Source organism: Nelusetta ayraudi, unplaced genomic scaffold, assembly GCF_046127955.1.
Source record: "Nelusetta ayraudi isolate G7.1 ecotype Tasmania unplaced genomic scaffold, CSIRO-AGI_Nayr_v1 ptg000052l, whole genome shotgun sequence".
Taxonomy (NCBI): Eukaryota; Metazoa; Chordata; class Actinopteri; order Tetraodontiformes; family Monacanthidae; genus Nelusetta; species Nelusetta ayraudi.
In genome coordinates, this window is record NW_027466102.1 from 4,690,859 (window position 1) to 4,717,749 (window position 26,891).

At 43.2% G+C, this 26,891-nt stretch overlaps 1 protein-coding gene across 11 annotated transcripts in view; it reads right to left on the reverse strand.

Annotated features, from left to right (window-relative positions):
- Nucleotides 1-24,158, reverse strand: part of dnmt3aa (DNA (cytosine-5-)-methyltransferase 3 alpha a) — a 43,519-nt gene extending 19,361 nt beyond the window's left edge. For 3 of the 11 annotated variants that reach the window (XM_076037650.1, XM_076037649.1, XM_076037644.1), the window contains exons 1-6: nucleotides 23,987-24,158; nucleotides 20,241-20,469; nucleotides 12,286-12,393; nucleotides 5,025-5,148; nucleotides 4,204-4,259; nucleotides 3,922-4,038 (exon numbers count right to left, since the gene is read on the reverse strand). In XM_076037650.1, coding sequence (XP_075893765.1) covers nucleotides 3,922-4,038; nucleotides 4,204-4,259; nucleotides 5,025-5,148; nucleotides 12,286-12,393; nucleotides 20,241-20,309 — 474 coding nt within the window. In that variant the 5' untranslated portion in view covers nucleotides 20,310-20,469; nucleotides 23,987-24,158. Of the gene's footprint in view, nucleotides 1-97; nucleotides 258-3,921; nucleotides 4,039-4,203; nucleotides 4,260-5,024; nucleotides 5,149-7,097; nucleotides 7,427-12,285; nucleotides 12,394-20,240; nucleotides 20,470-23,612; nucleotides 23,916-23,986 lie in introns of those variants that run through there. The other 8 variants (XM_076037654.1, XM_076037652.1, XM_076037648.1 and 5 more) reach the window with 7 other exon arrangements.
- Nucleotides 24,159-26,891: the final 2,733 nt, after the last annotated feature.

Sequence of the window (26,891 nt, forward strand, 5' to 3'; positions counted from 1 at the left end):
GGACTTGAACAGCCCTCATGCACTTGAACGCTCCGCTCCACGTGCACACATTGAAAGAAAAAAAAAGAAGAAAAGAAACAGAAATTAAATTACTCACAGGCCGGACATGGCAGCTCTGTAACTGCAACCCTTCCTCCTCTCTGGCTCTCTTCCTCTCTGTCATTTTCTCCATCTGTCTCTCTCTCTCTCTCTCTCTCTCTCTCTCTCTCTCTCACCTCCTCTTCTTTCTCCTACACTTTCCACTCTGCCTGCGCCTCACCCGGGGGCCGCACTCAGCCCCCAAATTTTCTTTAACCCGCTCCACCCCCCCACCCTTCCGCTGATTGGTCAGCAGTCAACTGTGTGATTTAGAGGCTCCATTGCCCAACAGATGTTTATGTGAACCACAGTGACACGTGCAGTGTGAAGTTCTTGCCTGGTAGCCCGGGAGCTTGGCGCGGCCACGGCAAATATGCCCTCGTTGCACGCGCAAGCGACAACAACATCCAAGCCGAGTGTTTACATGAGGTATGTGCCGGCGCAGAGGTCGGAGGTTATGCAAGCCTGAGGACTGATAAGGGCGAGAGGATGCGTCAGGGTCGGAGCTTGACATATGTGTCGCTGCAGCAGGTTCTGACAAGGCAGCGTCGCACACATGAGGGGATAACCCTCTCTTTAATCCCCGGGGCAACGATCGCAACCGGAGGGTCCAGGGAGATTCAAGGAAACGTATTGATTCACATATGACTGCTTGCCCCCGGACGGCGAGAACCACCAGGTTCAGGAACAGCATCCTCTACACAGACGACCCTCGACCCTCAACACCCCCCAAGGAGGAACTGGACTAGGTGCCCGCTAATCATCACTACTGTCAATACCTCCGTGCACTCATGTACACACTGCAGCCTTCAAAATCTGTGTAAATCCTATAATCATCCGCATCTCATCCGCAATTTTTTTTTTTTTTAACCTGTTATATTCTGTTTATATCTGTTTCAGTAGCAACAATTAAATAATTAGAGTAAATATTTGTTTTTGTTTTTTTTTTTATCCTTTCTTAGTCTGTAAATATTTTTATGTTATTTCTATATTGTATTTTTTAATTAATATAATTTTCCTTCTTTTGCACAGTACTATTGCTGTAATTAAACAAATTTACCCAATGTGGCAATGATAAATGCTGCTTCTTCTTCAATTACCTGTTAATTTGCACTGCACACACACACACACACACACACACAAACACACATATATAGGTGTGTATATATATGTGTACATACACACACACACACACACACACACACACACACACACACACACAGTACATGTTTATCATATAATGTGTATATATACTGTGTGTTTGTTTTCAATTTACTGTCAAAACCTTCCGGTTAGATGCTAACTGCATTTCGTTGCTCTGTATTTGCTGACATGTGCAATGCCAATAAAATCTAATCTAATCTAATCTAATTTCATCTAATCTAATCTAATACTGCGACAGCATATAAATTCATGTGTATCGACAAGGCGGCACGTGAACGAGCAGAGTGTTGTGCGTGAGGTGCGGCAAAGCACTGAGCTCAAGCTGAACGTGGACGTCAGAGTCTGTGAGTAAAACGCTTGAATGTATTAAAGTGCCTTGAATTGTTCCCATCGCCTGGCAACACATTCACACCAATGCCCTGATTACCCAGCTAATGTGCTTCAAGTATTCCTTGAGGCTCGGGTGCCAACTGGTTAAGTCAAATATTCAAGACGGATGTGAGAAACCAGACTTGAAAAGTTGTCCAGTCCAGGTGCCATGACGATAGAAGCTACTAACTATAAAATAGCATCTATTGGATCAGCCACCGCTAACAACATTTCATACAATGAGCAGCCACAGGTCATAATAAAGCCACAACTGTGTGTGTGTGTGTGTGTGTGTGTGTGTGTGTGTGTGTGAGAGAGAGAGTTCTGATGTTTAAGCCAAACACATCCTCACGCCGCTAAATACTGTATTATTACCTCAGTATTTGTTGTCTTTGGTGTAATGTTAGCCTCGAGGCAAAAAGACACCAGCTTTATCCTCCCTCCAAACTGCAAAAAAAGGTCATTCTAGACTAGCTGCAGTAGTGAGTTGGGATATCGACTGAAGGGTCACCAGCAGCACAGACACACAAAGAAACCTGCACCGTTGTGGAGAGCCAGAGAGGATTGATATTATAGGCTCACCGCCCAGCACGAGTCGCCGGGGTTTTGCATATGAGAACGTATTAGAAAATGGCAGAAGGGCCAGTGATTGTTTTTAAAGGATTGCACTTGTCCAACTCGTTCTTGTGGAGCCCCACTGAGAAAAGAAATGTGGTCACAACAACCAACCGCACAATGAAGAAAGAAAAGAAAAAGTCCTGAGGGTTAAAACATATGAGCCTGATGTATGATTGTTGGTTGTTGCGCCAAAAAAAAAAAAAAACCCATCCGCGGCCATTGCAGTACCACTATATCTTCCCAGTCTGAAACGCCAAGCAAGCCCCATCACAACCAATAAATAATAATAATAATAATAAAGCTGACACTGCTGTGGGTTGAAAGACAATCTTGCCATCTTGGCTGAGATTGTATCACTCCAACACCACAGGACCACGCAGTGCATAGCTAACTGGGGTTATATTATCCAGTGACATACGCAAGTGTCGATTCAGTGTAACATTGTTCAGCTACGTATTTGTCATTTTCTCATTTGCCAGCTTATTGTGTCTTTGTGAAGATGGGAAGTCCACTCCCTTCCAGTGCAAACGAGTACACTTGAGGTAAAGAAAGGCAGGAAGTCTTGTTCACTTGACTATGATACATTTTAAATTGAACAAATTAAAGGATGATGACCGTTATTCAGATGCAGAGGTTGATCCAATTATTCATCTTACTTTCAACTCCCCCCCCCCCCCCTCCCCACACACACACACACACACACACACACACACACACACACACACACACACACACACACACACACACTCAAAGTTTGAAACCACCCTGAAAATCTGCTTGGTTTTTTTCACCAGTCAGAACGTAAACTAAGCGGCAGAGTTTAGCTACGATGAAAAACAGGAAGTTACGGCCAACTTATAAACAACGGCCGTGGTTGGAAAGATTAGCATTCAGGGATTCTCATGAAACATTTACAAAAAAAGGGGTTCATCATGAGAACTATTTAACTGGTCATACACTGCAAAGAACACACTAAGGGAATTCTCTGTGCGGGAAAGATGCTTTCCCTCTGCTTCATATTGTCTTTGGCGAGACAATTTGATTCAAATTGTCTCATACGCCACGGTGCCAAAACACTGACAATTAATTTATGAAGGAGCTCCGGATTGTTCCGGATGCGGCCGTTTCCAAGATGAACATGGGAAAGCCCATATTCATTGGAAATCTGAACCACTGGATCGGCCAGGTGATATAAGAATGTGGGTTTTGTCTCATGATATTTTGAGGGATTTACAACTGGACTTAGCAAGAGAAAAAAGAAAGTTGGTGTAACTTTAACTGCTGCAACTAAGAGGACTGGAAAGATGCTACTTAAATTTTACTTTGGGCCTCATGATTCACAATCTTCAATAAGTTGTTACTTAAGCTAGTTCCCGCTCATGAATGTCGCTTACAGAGTGTGTGCTTGAAAACACGGGTGCCACTCAAAGAGAGCACTTTGTGTCCCATTTGTGTGAGTTTTTAGTTTTAGGGTTGTTAAAATTAAATTTCTCCAAAAATGTAAATGTTTAAGAGCACTAGTTTTATTTGCAAAATAAATAAAAGTTACAAAACATAAAACAAAACAAAACATGCCATCATAATTATCAACATGACCGAGGTAAGCGTGCTGTTTCTGTTACCGGTGATTCATTCTGATCAACACAAAAGCCTCCATTTTAGCCAAACTTTAAATTCCTTTTTCTTTCCCACCTCCATCTTCCAGCGGCTCAGCCACTCGTCTCTCTGTCTCCTGCTGATGTAGTATGGATCTCCAGCCTGGTAAGTCACTCTGGGGACGGGCCTCCTACGCAGCCTGCCAGTCTCTCCCTGCGCACACACGTACACGGAAACAGGCGCACACACACATTCGTGTATAAAAAAAAAAAGAAGAAAAAAAAAAGTCACAGATCTATTCTTATATCTGCTTGTATTAGATTCAGTGCAAGATTCTTTTGTTTGTTTGTTTTTGGGTGTGAGTGTCAGGACACGCACCGCGTCTGGTTTCCTCACCTCTCGGGGCGAGTCGCAGTTTCTGTCCTCCGGCTCGTCTGCAGGAGAAAAGAAGTTACACAAAGTGGCCATTTTGAAGAGATTTCCCCAAGATTGTTCCCTTCGCCAGTGATTAGTTTTTCCCCATGTATTGCAAAGACAGGAATTACAGGTAAACTATATCGGGAAAACGGGAATTATAACTTTTTTTTTTTTTTTAACCATAAACCGAGCGATGCACCGATACCACTTTTTACAGAACAAGTAGAGTACAAGTACTTGCATTCTCAGTACTCTCCGATACGATACTGAGTGCTTCATAAGGCCGTTACACATTATAGAAGTACTTTGATTTTTTTTCCCCCCCACAGATGTTCTGTTATTTGAACAACATCCCACAGCATGTCTTTCTAGAACATGGCGAGTGTCACTGCAGCACAAACACAAATTTAACAAAATTGTAACATACATACATATAGAACTGGTAACGGTGCTGTGGTATCGGCACGTATTTTACAAGTATGAGTAGAGCACTTAACCCCGGTATCGGTACCGATACCTGATACTGTTATCGGTATTGTGTATCCCTACATAAAACACTGATGTGGTAGCCATGGCTTTGGAGACATTGTTGGTTTATTTTTTTGCATTTTTTTTTTTTTTAGCAGTACCCGTCCAATTTGCAGTGCTTCAAACTTTTCAGTAAAGCAGCATTTGAAAAAAATAATAAATTAATAAATAATAATAAAACCTTGAACTGTAAAGGCCTTATGGAGAAAAGCTGAGAAGTTTAACCACTGGGTTTCAGGCGTCAGAATACTTACCCTTATTTTTCTCAGTGTGTTCTAGTTTCCGACGTCCCCGTTTCTTGCGGGGAGTCGGGGAGGGCTCTAGTTCCTCTGGTGGGGTCGGGGGAGCGTTTGCGCAGGGGTCAGAGGTTGCCATCTCCTAGGAGAAAGACCGAACACAAGTTAGGCCCAGAAAAGCAGCGCACTGGCTGCTGTCTTCAATCATCAAACTCAAGTTAACGTGATGCGTACATACAAATAAAACAAATGAACGCGCAAAAGAATTTTAGGGCTCCTGTAATACAGCAGCGGAGATACCTACTGTATTGTACGCCAACAGCAACGATATTTATGCTGCTCCCACAGCCAATAAATTATCCAGATGAGAAATGAGAATGAAAAATTCTGTTTTTCACTCGAGGCTGAGTATGGGTAAAATTACAGTGTAATCACACTTCATGTATAACAACCTAATAACTTGGAAATATCAGCCTTTTAAAACATTCATGCTCCAAAGTATTGGAGCTCTCATATACTGCATCCATTCCCCTCGCTCACCAGCATTAATGATGCAACACTTTATGTCCCTGCAACAAGGCCCCCCGCTGGATTTTTATGTGTGTGTTGCTATCAGGTAGAAAGACTTTACAGATCAGTAGTTTAGACGGCTCGGACCAAGGGTGCATGTAAAACTCAAAGGCCAGACTAACACTAGTTAGGGTGAACAAGCTCACAAAGGCTGTAATGAGCAGGTGAGAATGCCCGTAAAATTCTAAACGCACTAAAAGGTGACCAAGTGCCTCGGGGGCAACCTTCATGACACCAGTGTGCACATTTAACGCTGTTGGAACAGAAACAATTTGGGGGTTGAAGTCTTACTTCTTGACCTCTTGGGAAAGAAGTGCAATTATGTAAAGATATATTATGATTTTTTTTAATCACTCCATTTACGAGTTTGTTGGTGACAAAGAAAAGCGTCGAAAAACGGCTGGACTTCTCGCTACCTACGGCTACTGTTAGCAAGAATTAGCAGTGGGGCTAACGATTTTGCAGTTGACCAAGGATGAATAGTTGCCAATTTGATAAAGGTGGTATGAGTTGAAGACAATAGCGCATTTGTTATTGATATGAAAAATAACGGGGGAAAAAGGCTCACGTCGCTGAGTGTAAAATTATTTTTGCTTTATGCTAATTTACCAGTGCAAATAGACTTGCCTCAACGAAGTACATGAACGTACTGAACTGTAGCACTGTATAGCTGGGTTTTGTTTTTTGATAATTCAAAGGTGAATAGTTGCCAATGAACAAAATATAGGTTGACTTGGCTTGAGCTTGTTAGACTGTCTAACCATGCCGCCACATCTCTCAGCTAAAACTAGAATGTGCTGCTAAGCTAAAGGCATTAAGGCAATGGAAGCACGAGGGCATCCTTTGCAAGAGGGTAAGGGATGTTGAGAATTTTAACCCCAGAATATATCATTGCGATGAAGTAAAAGACGTTTTTAACACATTTTTTTCTGTGATTTTTTTTTTCTTTTTTCTGATAAACGTCGATGACAACCTGTTGGCTCTTAATTTTCTCCATGCGTACATTACAAATTCTCTTCTCAATAAAAAAAAAACAATACATTTGTCTTGTATGAGTGAAAATCAACTTGCTCTCATAACAGTGGGAGACAAACTGTAAAAAGGGTCATGTAACACGTCTAGAAAATTACATTTCCGAAGATAGCGTCTCATCATACACGGCAGGAAGCATTAAAAACTATAGTCAAACTTAAAAACAGATACAGCATACAGATTAAAAGCATACAACTCATTTCCAACACTTTTCAAGTGTTGGAAATCAGTGTAAAAACTTAACACAATGAGCACGAAGCAACCAAACATAATGGTAGCATTTACCCGAGATGAAGCTTTAACTTGAATTAAAACAAGCACATATGTGGCAGTTTTTGGGAAAAGCCACACACCCTCGATGTGATATTAGAATTCCCGAACGGAACTTAAAGCTGCATTAAGCTTCTTTTTAAACACAAAGCGCCTGAAAAGCCTCAAACTAAATCGGCTACTACTTGCTAATATTTAAGCAAACAACTGACTACTTACACATTCAGCCGAAACAGAGGAATCTGGACTTGCAGTCATCTTTTAGGTCACATGTCGAATGTAAATCCAAATCAGCCTCGGTTTGGTCCGCCAAATCCTGAGAGAAGTACCTGGATGTCTTTGGATTTTATGTTTCCACGTTCTTCAGGCACTTTGCCTCTCTACCATCTAGCACCAAACAGGAAATGTAGAGTCAGCTTGTGTACGCCGCTTGTACACTTCCTGTTGAGAGTGCAGGTGCATCAGTTCTGCTTTTATTTAAGGCCTGACAGACCAAAGTGCTGATTTGTGACCGCCAAGAGCGTTTCACTCGGTGCAGCTTTAAATTCCGTTAAGAAGGAACTTTACAGTGCTTCACAAAAAAAAAAAAAAAAAAAAAATCAGGGTTGGACTCACACAGACGCTCCTCCGCCACAATTGGTGATTTTTGTTTGTCATTTTGGAACGACTGCGCGTTCTCTCGACATCTAACCCTAATCTTGCACGACGGGGCCTGCGGTGTGTGGAAAGTACCTGGCTTCACCGACTCCAAGTCACGTTCCAAATTCCTTGCGATACCCGAGGGGTGGCTTTTATAGAGAGCAGGATGTGGCAAACAATAAAACAATAACACGCTGGAAAATAATGATACTGTATGAGCAGTCACAGCGGCTTTACGTACAGCGAGCATCCAGCGTGCGATGCGCGAAATGCATCACGGCCGTTGTAAAGCCAGTGTGACAGATTGCACAGGGTGTTCAAAATAATTGACGTGAAAGACGACGTGATAGACGGAGGTGTGAACAGTGATGAAACATGACTGGTGCACTTGCAGCCCTCAGGGGTTCGACATGGGAGTGCAATGTATGTCACAATTGACTGGAAAAAAACACAAAATGCAGACTGAGACTGACACGAAAAAAAATATAAAAACATATCTTGCAAGACAGTGCTTGCAAAGTAAATAAAAAAGTAATTCTCTTCAATGGATGAACTGACTAAATATATTTATTAAATATTCCCTCGGGAAGGTATTTCTAGTGGAAATCGAACGACGGCAAAAATAAGAAGACAGTCAATTCTTCATTTCACGTCTTCAGTCGCTCTCACGACCAGTCACACACACACACACACACACACACACACACACACACACACACACACACACACACGTGTGTTCACACACTCACACTCATTCACATTCGTGTTCACGTGATTTGGGTTGATTTGCTATGAGAGTGCGCTGAAGTGAGAAGTCATATTAGTTGCTTTCATTCTATTTAGTCTGTGGTTGTAAAGTGTTTTTCATGCGACCTCCTCACCGTAAAATGCCGAGAAAGCACTCGACTGTACTCTCAACTGCTTGGAAGTGTTCAAGGAAAAGCCACACACACACACACACACACACACACACACACACACACACACACACACACACACACACACACAGACGTACACACACACATGCTCCCTTTGAGTCTTTGCACAAAGGCACATCAGCTGTGATGCAGATGGGGGGAGGAAAATAATAATAAAAAAAAAACTCAAAAAAAACTCAAAAAAAACAAGAGGTGGATCATAGAATATTTATGGGTAACTCATCCAACCCACTTTCAGATGTCACTCTACAAAGCCTTTGCAGTAGCTTTCATCACAACTGGTTCTCACCCTGTCTGTCCTAATATGACTTTCAACACCGCGCTAACGCCTTTCTCTGGACAGGCTACAGACTGTGCATGCATGTGCGTGTGTGTGTTTCTTTGTATGAGAAGCAGAAATGGCACGTTAGCAGGTAAACGGATGACTCTGAGATAATAACGTGCTGTGATGATCCTGCGTCGTTTGCACTGCCATCACAGTGGCCGACGCACGTTTACAGGCTACATTAGTATTCCTGCAACAGACACAATATACACTTTTCTACGATGATAATGAGATACTATGTTGATATTGATAAAATAGTTCAGTATCACCACTTTACTGACTATAGCAGGTAATGGGAACCCTCATCATCTCCTAACCTCTAGTACATTAGACGTACTTGTTCTAACAAATTCGCATTCATAGTTACTATGTTTTGCCTTTTGGATTTTTACATTTTGTACAGTTGTACTTATTTTTGAATTAGTATTTAATATCAACAAATTGGAATAAAATGATGAATCCTACAGTTTGTGCTCGTTGTTGGAGATGTGCATACTTTTTGCACAGCTTGTGTATTGACAACAAGGCCTTCTGTACCACTCGATGACTTATACATCCCTGAGTAAAGCTAATTATGGTAAAAAAAAAAAAAAGTATAATAATAGGGTGACACGGAGGTGCAGTGGTCAGATCCTCGGGCCTGGGGCCTTTCTGGGTGTTGTTTCTGTGTCTGTGTTGGGTTCTCCACACAATCCAAAAAACACACATGTGAGGCAAATTTGGGAACTCTTGTGTGTGTGTGTGTGTGTGTGTGTGTGTGTGTGTGTGTGTGTGTGTGTGTGAGTGTGTGTGTGTGTGTGTGTGTGTGAGAGAATGTGAATGGTTGTTTGTCTTTCTTTGAGGCCCTAAAATGAACTGGCCACTTGACAGGGGTGTCACCCTGCCTTCGCCCTATGGCAGCTGGGATCGGCTGCAGCATATACAGAAGATTTAGATATAGAAGATGGATGAATAATGATAATAATGATCATGATAATAAGAACAACAACTTCCAGATGTTCAGGAAAAATTTGTCTCAAAAGTGATTGCATAAGTTGCATGAATAGTGTCAAGGGATACTGGACAGCACATCGTCTGTAACGTAGCCAGTTGTGTATTTAAAGCCCCTTGACTGCCTGTCTGCCAGCACTCGCTACACACTCTGTTTCTCTTTCCACTTTTTTTTGAGCTTACATTTACTAGCTGGTGTCCAGTTTCCTTCCACCAGCGGTCGGCCAGGCAGTCCGTGCCACACCTCTTTAGTCCGCGGCTCTCTGAATTCAGGCGGGTTAATACTGAGGAATTACATCCACATGAATCTATTTTTGTCCTCGGGATGATATCAACCAGAACACACGCAGGTATGTGGCATGATGCACAGCTTTTTTTTTTGTTGTTTTTTTTAAATCCCCCCCCCCCCCCCCATGGACACAATTTGGGACATGTGCTGCAAACTAAACACTGTTGCCCACCGTGCTGCTAAAAAAACAAACGTGATCGGCAGGAAGTGCTGCGTCTCCGACTGCAACTGTTCTCGCTACTATTTCTAACACTGGCCTGGCTATTTGTTACTAGCGAGACAGTTTATAAATATTTGGACTTCTCCCGACACACGCTACAACACAAACACGCCGTCGTTTCGTGTTGCCAGCCCAGTGTGTTAAATCTGTGTGAATGTGTGTATGTTGGCGAGTTGAGTGCGTGAAGTTTATCAGATTGATTGTGGGCGCGCCGACCATGTCGGGATCTGCTTCACTCAGAAACAGAAGTAGTGAACTGCAGTACATGGTAGCTGACTCAATAATCTCATCTGCAAGGATTTGTGTGATCAGCATAAAATACAAAAACACACAAACACAAATGGTGAGTCACTGGAGGATGGAAGAAACAAGAGAGAAGCAAGGAGAAGGAACGAAAGGAAATAAACCAATATGGTGTGACACATGAACCGTGTTAATGCTGCTTTGATAGCTGATGAAATTGGACATTTGTCATCATTTTGAAGTGAACTTTATCCAGAGTGTTTGACCCATTATCTTCTAAGGAGCAGTGAAGCAGTGAGCGACCAACGTGTGGCTGCCATAGGACCAGATTCAGATCTTTCTGTGGCTGAAGATGCAAATGATACACAAAAAGGCCATGAGGCCCGGATTCAAACTTGGGACCTTCTTATACTCTGAGGAAACTGGGCTAATGCCGCCAATAGCAATACGGCTCTGACAGTAGAAGAACAAAATACACATAGAGTAACAAAACTTGCATGTAAAAAATGTCTGAGCGGGTCCCTGACTGACTTCCTGACTTGAAGGTCCAGTGTCTAAGATTTGGTCTGATTTATGATATGCCCATAAATAAATGTATAAAAGTGTATAGTCGTGGTACAATAAAAGTAATTTGGTTTGGTCATGTTTCTAAGGAAGCCCGGTGTGGACAATCCAGCCTGCATGACAGCACGTTTCATAATTAGGGTGAACGCTTGAATCCTCATATTACCCAAGGGAGGTAAAGGTGGATGAGTTATTCAGGTTGTGTAGGCAGGCCACTGTAGTTCACTGGCAAGCTCGGGAGAGGGAGGGTGAGCAAAAATCTAAAATGTAACCCGTTTCTTCTCAAAATCTCAAAAATACATTTAACCTTTACTATTACTAAATTAAAATGATTGATATTTTCAAAGACATACACATCAAGCATAAATGCATGTGCTGGAGAAAATGTGATCTGCAAATCATTTGTCAAATACTGATACAGCCATTATGTGTCTCAGCTTAGTGGCCAAAGCTGCGTTAGCTGTGTTTTTTTGGATGCATGAGTCATGGATGGAGTGCGTCTCTATACAAGAAGCAAAGGCATGCAAAAGGTGCCCAAGTTTATCGACCAGGGGTGGGCAAAGCTTTTGACTCGTGGGCCACAATGAGTTTTAAAATTTGACAGAGGGGCCGGAGCAGGAGCAGATGGACGGAGTGTTTTAGTGACCCACCTCATAAGAGGAAAAAAATATACCGCAGGATATATAGAAAATGTGCTTTAGTGTCAATTGAATAAGACACCTTTTTTGTTTTGAAGCCCTGTGGTGTTTAGCTTTCTATTGAAATGACTCTCAAAACGTCGTAAAAATTGCTGAAATACAGCCATTTTATCACTTACTTGGTATTAATATAATTTCTTCTTCTGTGGGCCCGATTAAAAACATTTGACAGGCCACATATGGCCCCCGGGCCATAGTTTGCCCACGCCTGTTATGTGCTGTAACATATTGGAAGCAAAAACATAGACGGGATCGATAACTCTCAAGAAGAAGAAACGAGCAAGGCCGCTCGAAAGGGGGACGGCGCTCACGTATCACACCTCAAACCAACCTCAACCTGCGTCGTCGTGATTCGAGATCTGAGCTCGCGTTTGTTTGCCACATGGCGACGAGCAGGTGCACGTGCATGTTGGAGGTGTCCGGCTCGGGCGGAACAGAGTTGAAAGGGATCGAGGGAGAGGCGTGTAAATACCGACACCGGTCTGCAAGTGCAGGACTCACAGGAAGCAGCTGTTTGCGTTTCCTGCCAGGGCGACCTACTCTGCGCTTGTTCCGGGGGCTGGCGGGAGTCCCCTCCTCCGGACTGTCCTGGTCGGCTCCATCTTCACTCTGGGCCAATCACACACGGGAAACACACTGTCAGGTGGCACCGGTAGCGTCTGGAAGCCTGGATGCTGTGTTACAGCACCCAGGATCTCTCGAAGATTTTCAACATTTCGTACGACAAAACACGTCGATAGGAAGCCAGTGACGCATTTGTAGACATTAGACGAAGCAACATTACATTTTTTTAAACACAATGTACAGCAAATCTGCATAAACTGCATATCACTTTTATAACACACGACATCATCACGATCATGCTGACAGACGGCGGCGGCGCAGTTGGAATGTTTACTTTGGGTTTGATCGGTGACATTTTGCCTAAACCTCTTGAGAAAAAGAAGAACAAGTTTGAAACAAACCCATTTTAGTGCTCACTTTCTATTTTTACACCAGCTTTGGGCAACAATGAATCACGGAGAGACCCAGATCCATGCTAAATATACACTGGGTCAAAAATAGAGGGGAAACATCACGTAAGTATTTGAATTTTATTCACTTTATCCATATTTTAGCTCTCCCTCCCTCTCTCTCTCTCTCTCTCTCCCTCTGTCTCTCTACTCTGCTCCGCTGCCTTAACACTGATTTAATAAATGGGCCGCTGAGGGTAAGTTATCAGACTCTTGTAGTGCTGACGGGAACAGGGAAATGTCGAATGCACAGCAGTGGTTAGTGCTAATAGAGTGTGTGACGGTACAATCAACTCAACTTGCTCAAGTGTTGGTGGATTCAACAGAGACAAGATCCAGTTTTTTGAACAGATTTTGAGTTTGAGTTAGTGAGACTGTAGGGTTGTTGCAGTTGGGTTTGGGTTTAGTTTAGGAGAGAAGGTCCTTTTCTGGGCTTGTTTTAGTCTCAAGAAAATAGAAGGAGGCCAAAGATTACAAAAGAGTGCAAAGAGATCTGAGATGATTTTTCAATGTTTTTGTTATATTGGGGACATTTCAATTTCTTTTGCATACACACTCATATTTTAAGATATTTCGACTTTCATTTTTTTTCTTATACGGTGGAAAATCCCCTTTATGTCTTTGAAATAAAGAGGAAATAAAAATCTTCACGTCAAAGATGTCAGTGGGTATTATTCACATACGATATTCCCTCTGAGCCGTCTCATATTCTGCTCATTTTGTGATACTGAGGTGAGTTTAAAGCCGTTGATACGTACAAACTGAAGGCTCTGCCACACTCGGTTGAACTCCAACCTTTTGAAGTATAATTAACTGCACTTGTACGCCGAGACTGACAGCGTCTTGTCTACGTGGCCGCGGTGTCATTTGTAAAATAACAACCTCACAAATAAAATATTTGTTTTTGCCTCACTAATCGCATCTGTCCGTGTCCTCGCTCTCCATTTTCAACCTCTGGGCCTCCTGCAGTCTTCAACCTTCCCCACTGAACTGCCTGCCTCCGTGACAGGGGAGCGGTTACCAAGGCACAGAAACTGCTTAGCAACTGCCTCTGATAGGGCGGCCGTGCTGACAAAACACTCTAAAGTCATTTGTGTGGTGATCAACGTGGCACAAGACGCTGGGAGGACTGCGGCCCATGCGGCTTCCGCGTCTGCTGCTGGGGCGAATGACGAAATCAGCAATGTTACTCAATCATGGGAAAAACTATGTATAACAAAAAACAGTGTAATTGAATTAGAAGATCAACCTAGATAGCATGGACTATCTCTGGTTTCGAATGACTGGGAGGATAAGGTTCATCATACCGAGTTTGGATTGCTGTCTTCCAATGTGTGATTGTACAATAAAACCCTTTCGAGAAAAGCTGTCGCCGTCGAAAACAATTAAAACCAAAAGTGGTGATTTCCTAAATCTTTTTCCTGGTGATTTTTTTCCATGAATGAGTGAATGATACAAAAAAAAAAAAAAAAAGCTTCCGGTCGCCTCCAATATTCAGGTTTTGTTTTAGAAATAAGGACGAATCCTGAATGAAACGATGCCAACATAATCACATCATGCGAAAACTGCACAGTGAACAGAAAATGAGGTAACACAAACACCCCCCCACCCCCCTCCCCCAATGACGTATTGCAGCAATTAAAACCTTTTTATCTTCCCACCAGCAGGCCTCGTCCTATTTATGCCAGCGTGGGTTTGCTAAATAAGAAGATCCCAGTATGAATGAGCCGACGTACGAGCGAAGCCATCACGCGGGGAGACGTTCTGTCTTTGTGAGGACCGACGTTGGCTTTCATTCGTTCTCCATTGGCCAAAAAACATTACGCTAGCCGCCCCCCACCCCCCTCCCCGGGGGCTGACCTTAGCCTGACCTCAGTTCACACCACCTCACCCTCACACAGGGGCTTTCAACCTCAACTTTAATGAGAAGGTGGAGAGGAAAACAGCCAAGCTGTTCTCTCTCTGAGAAAATGTCCTCACTGTGGTTTAAAATGTATCCCGGTGCTTATCATCATGCTCATCATGCCATATTTGCAAGACACACACACACACACACACACGCACGCACACGCACACACTAGCTGCTCTGGCCATACTGTATATCTTTGGTCTATTTCTGTCTCCGGGCAGGTTATTTCAGGCCACTGCAGTTGCTAAGTAACCAGACTGGAAACGAGGCAGGCAGAAGAAGATCCCATCAGCAGCAGACGGCTTGTCCTCTTTCTTTTAACCCCATCTCAACATCCCCTCCTCTCTCTTCCTTTTTTCCAGTCGTTCCAAATGTTAGGGTGTTTTTTTTTTTGTTTTTTTTTTAAATTGAGTTGTTACCAGGCAAATTCTGGACTTTTAATTCATGCGGTGTGAACGGTTCAGTGAGTAAAAACACCTTTTCGGGATCGAGACGTTGTCAGAGGATTTCTTTCGTGGTGGGATTCTTTTGGAGGAGGCGGTGAAGGCAAGCAGTTAGGAAGCGGCTACAAAGGGGACGTCGGCTTTGTTTTGCTCAGCTCAACGACTTGCTGGCTTGAGATGATGTATGCACACTTTAAGCTACGCAAGCTACGCAACCGTCAACCTTAAGGCCTATATGATGGATTAAATACATGACAATTGTAGCAACACGTGCAGGTTAAGAGGCTGCCACCTCCGGTGCACCTCGTGGAAACAATTCTTGAAAACTTGAGGATTCAATTTTTTTCCCCGTAGGTGTTTAACGGCTGAAAACACACTAGTACACGCCCTCGAGAAAACTAAAGGCTGGATGTAAATGTAGGCAATACTTTGCACAGAATGCATAAGTTCAATTGAGGTCACAGAGAAAAGGAAATTGAGGTTTTATTTTTCAGATAAGATTTGTTAAATAAGATAAATGTTTAAAGATCAACGTCCTACTTTGTCGCCGCAGCAAAAACACTCCACTTTGACAAGAGGTAAACATGCAAACGCAATCTGTTAAACCACCGTATTGTGCACACAAATAATACGAGCCCATAAAAAGCCTATATGAGACTTTTAACTCTTGAACCCTTCAGATAAGAAACAAAAACAATCTCAGATAGAGAATTTTCCGCAAGTTCAGTTGAAGCGTCCTCTGAATATACAAACCGTATTATCTTATTGCATTGAAGCCTGCGGTCATGAATGCTATTAGGAAACTGGTCCTTCAAACCTGTCACATTTTAGCTTGCAGTTGTTGCTCACCAGCTTTATTTCTGATCCAATAGCCTCGCAGTAATTCGACACCAGAGGGAAAAAAACATTCCCTCGATCTGCTTGATTTATTTGACGCATCCATCTGTTAAAGACTCCATTCATTTTTGGAAAGCAGAGGCTTTTGGGATGGGACACTGCTATAAAGCACAAAGCACAGTCCAGCGTCACTGCGGTGCAGCATCGATGCAAATCTCTTTAGGAAGCTCGCCGTCACTTTGCGCTTTAAATTTTTGTCCTCGTTAGGGGGATTTTTAAGGCAGCTCGCAGTAGTTGTAAAAAAAAAAAAGAAAAAAAAAAGGCTGTTTGTTAGTTTGGAATCCGTAAAGCAACAGAACAGAAATCTCTCTTAGCGAGGATCTAGAGAGGCTCATCATCTTCTTACTTACATCTTCAGACAGCTCAAAATACCAGCACTGAGGCCTGCTTGTGGATTTCAGTGAATCGTCGATGAAGTGAATTTGGGGGTTGGAGGGGAGGAAAAAAAAAATTTAAAAAAGCTGATTGAAGAAACAAACTCCAGACAGTTTAGACTGGTGGTCACACTTTCCCCAATCGTGTGCAGTCAAAGAGGCCCTGTATTCCTAAAGTGCGTTCAAGACTTGGGAACCATGGGCGTCATTTTGGGGGGGAAAAAATTGTGTTTGTGATAAATGAGGCGACAAAGAACGACCGACTCGCGCACACGTATCCACTAAGGCTGCCTGTTGCCGTCAGGAGGAAACTTGTGTCTTGGTTAAAACAGGTAGAGGTTTTTTTCCGACGGGCGCCTGCTCCGTCATGTTCATCATCAACCCGGCCACAACATATCCGGCGCCAGACGCGGAAAACATCATCCTCTCGGCCGCAGCCGGCGCAACCTGCCCTATAAATATCTCTCATGGCGGAAAGCGGTGGAACTCCGCTTGGGCGTTTTGCAATTAATTATGCAAGCGAAGCCCGGAGCTCTCCAGAAAACAACACGTTTAACCCTCTGTTTACAGCATGGACGGTGCAAAAACACTCTTCTGCTGGAACCGGCGCCGCCGCAACTTCCACGTGTCTGAGGGCAAAAACAAGATGGCGGGAAGACGGGGGTGGGGGGGGACGCCGACACCTGGCCGAGGCTGCCGCCACTAACCTGAGGGGGGCGCAAGTGAGTCTGTGGGCTGATTTTGAGAAATTAGTGTTTTCTTGTGAAAAGGTAGGGAAAAAAACTTTTCTCATTTCTGCAGAGTTGAATAAAACACTACCGACGTATTCTTAAGCACTGAGAAAGTGTTTTTTTTTTTTGAGGAACATGCATAAATAGAAACCACTGAAACGTAAAACTGAGGGACAGGCCACAAAAATTTATCATACGAAATCCGCAAAGATCTTTTTTCTCGACTCTTCTCTCCTTTAGAATCCTTTTTTTTTTTTTTTTTTAATCTTTTCTTGCTACTGCATCTGAGTCTTACTCAGCCTTTTTTTTTCCCAGCCTCTTTTTTCCCCCCCCTCACCCATTCACCCACTTGGATTTCAGGAAGTGAAAAAAGCGTGTGCAACTTGAAGAAAAGTCCATATGGGAAACTTGTGTATGTGTTGGCCCTTTGCCAACGTGTGAAAGTGGAAGTAAGTGAGACGGCCCTTTATGCGGCAGCGACAGCTCTTTATACAGCAGCTCTATAGAATAGAAGCGGGCTTCTTACAAATTTATGAGGGTTGCCCCTGCGGCCTGGGGCCCGCGGGGGGGTGGGGGGGTGGGGTGGGCACAAATGAAAGGAGGCATTTTTCACCGTGCGTATCCCCGAATGTTGCATGTGTTGCAGCGCACGCGTGCTCGACGGAAAAAAACAAAACTACTTTTACCTGCGTGAAGTCAGGACAGAGGGGTGTGCTCACTGCAAATACACTGAAAACGCAGTAATAAAGTTCATTTGTGGCGAGCAAATACTACTTCACTTGCCAGACTTCTAAAAGAAGCTCTGAGAGTTTAAAAACCCAGATGGTCAGCTGGTAGTGATGGCTGCAGTGAGCAGTCCAAGAAAAATAGGAGCTGTTCCTTTTTTTTTTTTTTTTTAATATATAGGCAAACACTAGGTTACCATAAATAGGAGGCAGACTGTTTAAAGCATAGGCAGTCAGGACAGTCAGGGTATCTAAGTATGAGTGGCCTTATTTAACAGTTTTTTTCTGTTGTTGAACACTAATTTGACCAACATGTTGCTTTCAGTGTTTCATTTACTGTTTTATTGTGTGATTAAATTTGTTGTCAGTTTTGCAAATTGGAAAGAAATCAACTGATTTTCTGTATTTTATTTTGCTGTCTTATTATTATTATTTTTTTATTGTCTGTTCTTATTTTTTCTTGTAATTGTGATGTTGTACACCATGGCCTCGATAAAGACTTATCCAAGGTTGTCCTGAGTAGTTTACTTGACTGTATACATTTACAACAGCATCTGGAAGAATATGGAACAGGAAGAATAAACTAATATAAAGCTCGATTTGATTTCATTCGAGACCTTTTCGTTAATAAATTTACGTTAATTTAATTCTTGAGTGACAGACTTCGGTATTGTTGATGAAAGGAATTATGCATGTCAATGTGCTACCTGCTGTGAGTTGTAATCTCGGCGCTGTGTAATAAGCGGTTGAGGCTGCGGCTAACGTTTGCTTGGCTGGCAGTGGAGCAACTCTTGCCTCAGTTAAATCTGCATCGTTCAGATCATGGACTCGGCTAACGGGACCAACTGGACTCGGCGGAGTGCGCACAGCTGGACATAAAAGTGGAAGCGCAGAGATTGTGGATCCATTTGGCAACCGGCGTAATACAGTGGTGAGGTCATTTTCTTTTTCTTTTCTTTTTTTTTTTACTGACACACAAAGACACGTCGAAGCTTGTGAATGCAAAAGCGGAAACTGTAAGGAAGACACAGCGCTGAGTATTCAGGCAGCATTAGCACGAGTTGGATTCAGGACACAGGAGAAACAGCAGGCAGAGATACGTTTCAGGAAGAAAAATTGACACTACCCACATTTACCATTCGCACACTTTGTGGAAAGAGTCTCTGTGACATTTTCTTATCGTCATAATAACAATCAATACAACCCGTCCACATAAATGGGCTAAAGTTAGCGTCCATTGTGTGGATTTAGTGTGAAGGACGGGTCAGGAAGGGTGTGCGACATACTTGAGTAGCACTCTTTTTCAATTAAGACAAATTAGTTACTGCTTGTAGACACTGTCGTAATACTAACATTCACAAGGGTGAAGTAGTGTGGCGGAGCCTTCACAATGAGCCAATAGCTTTGGGCACTGTTGACCCGAATTGGAACGCTGCCTTGATGAGGATCATGAGAAACATATGCGCTAACTCAATTATTTGGAGACAAAACAGTGACTGTGAAAAAAAAAGGAAAAAAGAAGGGCTAATTTTGCAGATTGTTGAATGAAAGTGACACCGCAGTTTGGCGGCCCAATTGCACGCCAAGGCTAGTTTCACTTCGGCAAATGGCATTCTTCATAACACACTCAGCATGAGCGTATCCTGTCCTTTAACTCGGTGGTTCTCAACTGGTGGAGTCTCAGGACCCACATTTCTTTCATTATGCTGAAGTTGTGACCTAATTTTTTTTCCACAGCTCTCAAATTTATTCCACATAAAAATAAAAAAAAAATAAAAAAAAAACGCTAGCCCACTTTCTGTCATGTCTAGTAAATGAATTATTGAAATGAATGTCCTGCAAAAATAAATGCCCAACATCCATCCATTTTTAATACCCGCTTCTTCCTGTGCTCAGGGTCAAGGGGATTTGCTGGAGTCCATCCTGGCTGTCATAGGGCGAAGGCAGGGTGGCACCCTGGACAAGTGTCACCCTGCATTCGCAGGGCCACATAGAGACAAACAACCATTCACACCCACAGGCACACCTACGGACAATTTAGAGTTTACAATTCACCTCACATGCATGATTTTGGAGTGTGGGAGGAAGCTGGAGAACCCGGAGGGAACCCACGCAGACACAGGGAGAACATGCAAACTCCACACAGAAAGGTTGGGAGGGCCGGGAATGGAACCCACAACCTTCTTGCTGTGAGGCGGCAGCGCTAACCACTGCGCCACCGTGTCGCCCATATACCCAATCAAAACAGCTCAGCAACCGGCTTTTTGGGTCTCGAGGCACCAGTTGAGAAACGCTGCTACTTCCGATAGCCGAAACGACAAGAACCCCTGAAGAAAAGAAGCGGCGGGTTAGAAGTTCCTTTACCACATCGTTGGCCGTGTCGTTGTCAGGCGTCTGGGGCAGCTCGGCGGCGGCGGGGCTGTTGGACGGCATGGTGGAGGCGGCACCTCGGCGAGACCACGTTTGCACAAGTCGAAACGGTGGGCGGGGGCGATCAAAACATAGGGGTGGGGGCTACTGATGCACCAGGTGCGGCCTCATTCAATTCCGCCTGCGCCTCTCCGTGGGTCATTCGGCGACGAGTCGTCCTCTCCTGGGACAAAAAGCAAACAGAGTGAAAGACGCGTCACTTAAGGGCCGCAGTGCGTGTAGTGAGCACCGGCAATACACCGTGAAAATCGAGGATAAATGAGCATTGCATGGCCACCTTCCTTTTTGATGGTTGATGCATAAATGATACAGATCAGTGATAATTTCAGGTATGCCGTGAAAAATGATTCCTTAGAAACAATCTAAATATATATATATATATATGTATATATATATATATATACATAAAAAACAATAATAACATTTTATTGTGGAGTGATTGTGTTATAAACAGAATGTAAACCTATTTTCCTCCCTCAATTCCTCCCAGGACATCGGCTTTGTGTTCATCTAAACCAGCCCAGGTTTCACACCGAGTGAGTGTAAATAAAGTAAGATGCTATATTGTCATTATTAGGCTGAACAGTGCAATTTAATATTTTTGGTCTGTGCTTGTTTGAATCTAATCTAATATAATATAACATAATATAATCCAATCTAATCCAATCTAATTACATATATCTGGAAGTAGATGTAAACATGAATCTCTTTCAGATGAGTCACAGAGACCCTGCCAAGTATCTTAAAAAGTTAGCAGAACATTTTGCCTTGGGGGTCCGTTTCACAGCTCCTATCAATGTCTTTGTGTTGTCCTGAATTTACCGTAAAATGATAATAGAGGGGAAACAATGAACATTTGTTTGGGACTTTGGAAAACGTTACATTTCCCAAACGCGTTAGTGACTGTCATAAGAGGTCGCTGGGGTTGCTTGAAACAGTAGCGAAGACAGAAGGAGGCTAAATTGGACTCAGCGCACAAAGTTGGACCTCAGCTGCGATCTGGATTTGAGCGCAGCCGGGAAAACCCTGGCATTCCTCAACACGTATTGTACTGTACGCAGCCCCACTGCAAGCCTTATATCAAATACTGTAAAGACAACAGGCAGTTGGCCGAGGCCCCAGTGGAAAGAGAGAGTGGAAACTTGCAGGGATGGGTGTAGAGTATCCGCCCCACACCCCCAGGGGGCTCTATGAATGATCTTAAGGCTCCGAGCCAACCAGCGCTTTCTAGTTCTTGATATTTTTATGTCAACTAAAGACATTGAATCTTTCATCGTGCATTGAAGCCCCTGGTATGAATTGTTTAAGGCTTCACAGAGCTGGTTTCACTCAGAATATGAGCCAAAAGGCCCAGAGCCAAAGCCTTTACTAGTGGGGAAAAAAATGACTGCGCAGAAAAAAGGAGCTATAGAATTATGTAAAGGTAGTGAAAGTTCAACAATGGCAAGACAGGGAAGTGGAACATTTGTCTTCATAATAAAAGCATCCAAAGTTTTTACTGCTGTAGTTTCCTTAAGAGCTTTTATTACTCCTATTTGTTCCATTTTGGGGACTATTATATCATGGGAATGATTACTCTGGTGTTCCAAAATATTTTATTGACAAATTGGGCTCATTTGGCATGGGAGTTAAAAACAACAACAACACACAAATAAATGAAAAACAAATATTTTCGTCTACTACTAGTCTACACTAGTGTAGATGTGAAAACATCAACTTAATTGTTGGTCAAAGGTGTTATACTTTCAGAAGAAACAATAATGAGACAACAGCAATTGCCGTACATACAGCCGTGTTAAGAGGAAAACTTCCTCTACTGCCTCCAACCCCAGCCTCAACAAAACTATAATAGTCAGATTTTTTATTATTATTATTTTTTTTTAACTAAAAACCTTTTGACACATCATATTTTTTCATATTTAAATTCTACTGGAGTGGAAATTCAATGACTTGGGATTCATGAGTACAGATTCTATATGATATCATATCAAATGACAAAACAAAAATCAAAATCTGTTCCCGTTAATTGTTTCTTTTTGTTCCCTTTTACTGTAGTGGCCATGTATAATGTATGAGCAGACTTATTTTATGCCCTTGCAGGATATGAATTTCAGTTGAGGGTTTTGTAGCTTTATTCGACACAGTTCGACAGAGACAATGCGAGAAAACTGCGTGACATTGTTCCAGTAACTTTGTCGAAACACCCAACTGCTTATCTGTCACCGCCGGTAGTGGCGTACGACACTCACGACGACGCCCGTTTAATTTTCACAGGCTCGGGCGGAAGTGTCGCGGTTCTCGCCGCGAGCTCGACGCCACGGCGATTCATATTGTGCGCGACCTCACGCGGCCTTCAACAGGACAGCTTCTCTCGCAAAGCGGCTAATAATCCCGGTAGGGGATGGACGGTGGGGGGGGGGGGGGTTTGCTCGCGCGCGCGTGTGAGGCGGGCGGCCGATCGAGGACACGTGTGCGAGTGTGTGGGGACGAGAGGCTTTAGTGGGTCAGGTAAAAACACACTCGGGGGCGCGTTCCAGACCGAATGCACTCGCTAACCTCGGCAGGCGCGCTCCCCCCCGCTCGCGCGCTCGCTCGCGATGAGAATTCCGGCTCTTTTCAGAGAACCGGTTCTTTTGGCTCGGCTCACCAAAAAGAGTCGGTTACTCTTTTATGCTCCTTAGATTTTTATGTTGTTGTTGTTGCTTATATTTTTCATGACCAAATGATTTGCTAAAAATGAATGACTAATGTTAATTATATCAACAATATTAAATGTGTATTATTTACACACTCAACATGTTACACAGCACTGTAAAAATTAATATAAAATATCAAAACAAACACTCCTCACCCCCAATACAACTATGTACAAGTGCAAGAACACATCAGCAACACAGCACAACAAGATAAACATGAAACAAAAAGCAGCATTCTGCAAAAAAAAAAAAGAAAGAAAAAGTAAATCAGTTCATAAGTGTGTGTGTGTACTATTATATATTAACATATTTATTATTTGGTTTATCCTGTTTCTAATTCATTTTTTGGACATTTCTCTACCTCACAAAAGTTCTAAATCGCCTCCAACTCCGACAGCGACCGGATGTGGATCGACCCGTTATCCGGTTCGACTGCCGAACAAAAAATAAATAAAGGCTCTCAATCAGGAGCCGGCTCTCTTGGTTCACTGCAAAGAACCGGTTCGTTCACGAACGACCCATCACCAGTGTGTGTCTCTCTGTGTGTGTCTGCATCTGGTGTGTGTGTGTGTGTGAGAGAGGAGGACGGTGGGCTCGGGCTCAACGTTACCTGCCGGAATGAGGAGGAGGTGGGCGGGGGGAGCTGTCAGAGGGCTCCGGCCGACACGCCGAACACCTCCCCCGGGCACGGCGATGGGTGACACCGCGGCGGTCCGCTCGCCGCGACGGTGTGTTCGAGAACTCACCCAAGTTCACCCTCTCTCTCGCTCTCTCTCGCTCTCCCTCGCCGCCCGCGTACACCGTCCTCACGCGCACATCCTCCGCGAGAAACTAAGCGCGCGCACACACACACACGCACGCACGCAAGGGTACGCGCGGGCGAGCGTTTGACTTCAGGAGATGACTGTTTAGCTAACTTAGCGGGTGTAGCGCGTGCCAAGCTTGCGGTTCGCGAGCCAAAAAATGCTTATTGTTTATATTTACCGTGTCGTGCGTCCCTTGGGCACGCGGACCCTGTGACGGTCGTTGCTCTCCTTTTCGTCCACACACATACACACACACACTCTCTCTCTCACTCTCTCTCTCCCTCTCTCCCTCTCTCACCCTCCTCGCGCTCTACCGGGTCCTCGCTCTGCTTCTCGCTCACTCTCTCTCTCTCTCTCTCTCTCACTCTCTCACACACACACGCGTACGCACGCATTAAAAAATACGGCCTTCTCGAGCCGCAGAGGCTGCAGCACAGACACGAAAGCTTCCGCGGGGTCCTAAAGACCACGTTAAAAAACGAGTCGTGCACACGCACGCGCGCTAAAATTGAGGCGCGCACGTGCAGATTAAGACAGGTGTAGAATAGTTGGCCGTCAACAACAAGAGCGAACGACGTAGTTGACGTCACTTGAACCTAAAATCACTCACAAACATGTGAATAAATGCATCATGTATATCTCAAAGTTGCTGACATTTAATCATAATAAATACCATTGTTATTATAATGTTGAAATGGTACGTTTTGGTAGTTTACCTCATTTTTTTAAATCAATTCTGCGCACTGTACGCGGACAAGTTTAGAGACTATCTTTAACCCACAACTATTATGTTTACCACTTTATAGGCCCTTATACCTTTTACGCACTGTCGGTGTGAATCATAAGTACTCTTTGCTTGGGTCCTCCTCTCTGAGTACTGTGGCTTCCTCCCACCTGAGGGTGAGGGAGAGACAGACTAACCCCGGTGTGGACAAACTACGCCCCGGGGGCCTTATGTGGGAAATAAAGCTTGTTAATCTGGCCCGCCGAACTTGAAGAAATTATATTAATAGTAATTAAGTAATAAAATAGCTTTACTGTATTTCATAATTTTTTCAGTGTTTTAAAAGGTAATTTAAATAAAGAGCTAAACACTGATGTTGCTGCAACGCTTTTGTTTATTTTCAATTGACGTTAAAGCACACGTTTTCTACACATCCCAAAACACTCCATCCAACTGCTCCTGCTCCAGTGCCCTCTGTCAAATTTTAGAACCCATTGTGACGCACGAGTTAAAAAAAAAAAGTTTTCACCACCCCTGGTCTAACCCAGACTGAATAAAGTCAAGTTAAAAAGGATGTGTAAAAGAATAATTGGCAGAAAGGTAAAGGAGGAGGTTTATTACATATGTAAGTGATATACTGTACTGTAGGTTGCTATTTGGAAACGGTGCTAGACTGCCACAGAGAAAAATGCAAATTTTTGAAATTTTCTGTCACTAAATCAATGGTAAAATAATTAACATCTGCAGAACTGCTGTTAAGAGGGTGAACAAATTAACAATTACTGACAAATTACTGACATAATATTTTTTTTAGCTTTTCACTCTGTAGCACACAGAAGTCTCTCATCGATTCATATTAAATCTTAACAGCTACATAAGTACTATTCTGCATTCAATCAAAATGATTACTTTGGCTATTTGTTGTAAAGCACAGTCACGGAAAGCTACTTTTTTTGGTTTTACTACAGCTGTGTAATTGTTTTGCGTTGAATACAATGTTAATTCTTTAACTACAACCACAACACATTTACCCCGATTCATCTTTCCCAGCGGAGTTGAGGCCTGCTGCAACAAGTTGGAACCTGCTGCCTCGGTGCTGGATAGGGCGTTCTAGAAATGACAGTGACCGCAGTGAATCAAGTGCAAGAGAAAAAAAAGTGAAGGCTGGGAGGAGAAATCAAATTTCTGGCTTCCACATGGCAGCATTCATGACAGTTCAAATAGCTAATATAGCGTAATGACATCGTCAGGAAAACGAGTTATGCCCCGCCTGCTACATTTTTCAATATTTTCCTTTGGTTGTTTCAGGAAGGAGTGAGCTTTTTTTCTTTCTTTTTTTTTTTTTTGTCTCTGAAGTGTTCAAAATAGTTTAAATCCTCAAAAAAAAAAGGAGTGATGAGTGAGTGAGTGAGTGAGTGCACTCGGTGCTGCCAGCACGTTAAATTTGTGATGGAGGGAGGGCGAGGAGGTGGTGAATGGTTGTTATTTATAGACAAGCAACAGGCAACCACAATGAGCTTCATTCAGACTATAATTTACGACCCTTTCATCAAAAACAGCACAAGTCATGACCTCACAAGGGGAGATCATGGGAAAAAAAAAAAGCGTGAACAGCTCATTCACCCTAATGGGGCTACTGAGCGGCGGGAAAAGTGGGAAACGCGCACGGAGAAAATTGGAAGGATGTCTGGACTCTGCATCAGAGTTTCTATATATAGCGAGTGGGGTAAGACCAAAAACAGATTAGCATTAACATTCTGATGGAAAACCTAGAGGTCAGCATACACAGCCTTTTGCATTCAAAGCAATGTTGTTTTGGCTTTGCACTCAAATACTAGCAGTAACCAAACTAGTTTTTGGTACACCACCAGAGATACACAGATCTCCCATTGCTATTCACGGTGAACAGATCGACCAGGTGTGCTCGTATACATATCTAGGAGTTGTATTTGATCATCTCTTGTCATGGAAAGACCAGATTGAATCAGTGTGTAAGAAAACAAAGCAGAGAATCTACTTCCTTCGCCGTTTAAGATCTTTTGGTGCAAGTGGACAGATCCTTCTTTCGTTTTTTACTTCTGTCATTATGAGTGTTCTTCAGTACTGTCGTACCACATGGTATGGATGTTTGTCTGCAGCCCTAAAAGCACAACTGGTGCAACAACTGGACATTTGCTCAAAGATTGTTGGACAACCACTCCACAGTCTATATACAGCTACGTTGGTAAGGTTGGTCAGGAAAATGACATCAAACGCTAGCAACGTGTTATATGGAGAATATAGGCTGCTGCCCTCAGGAAGGAGATACGGTGTTCCAGCATACAATAAGGTGGTCAGACTAAAAAGGTCTTTTGTCTAC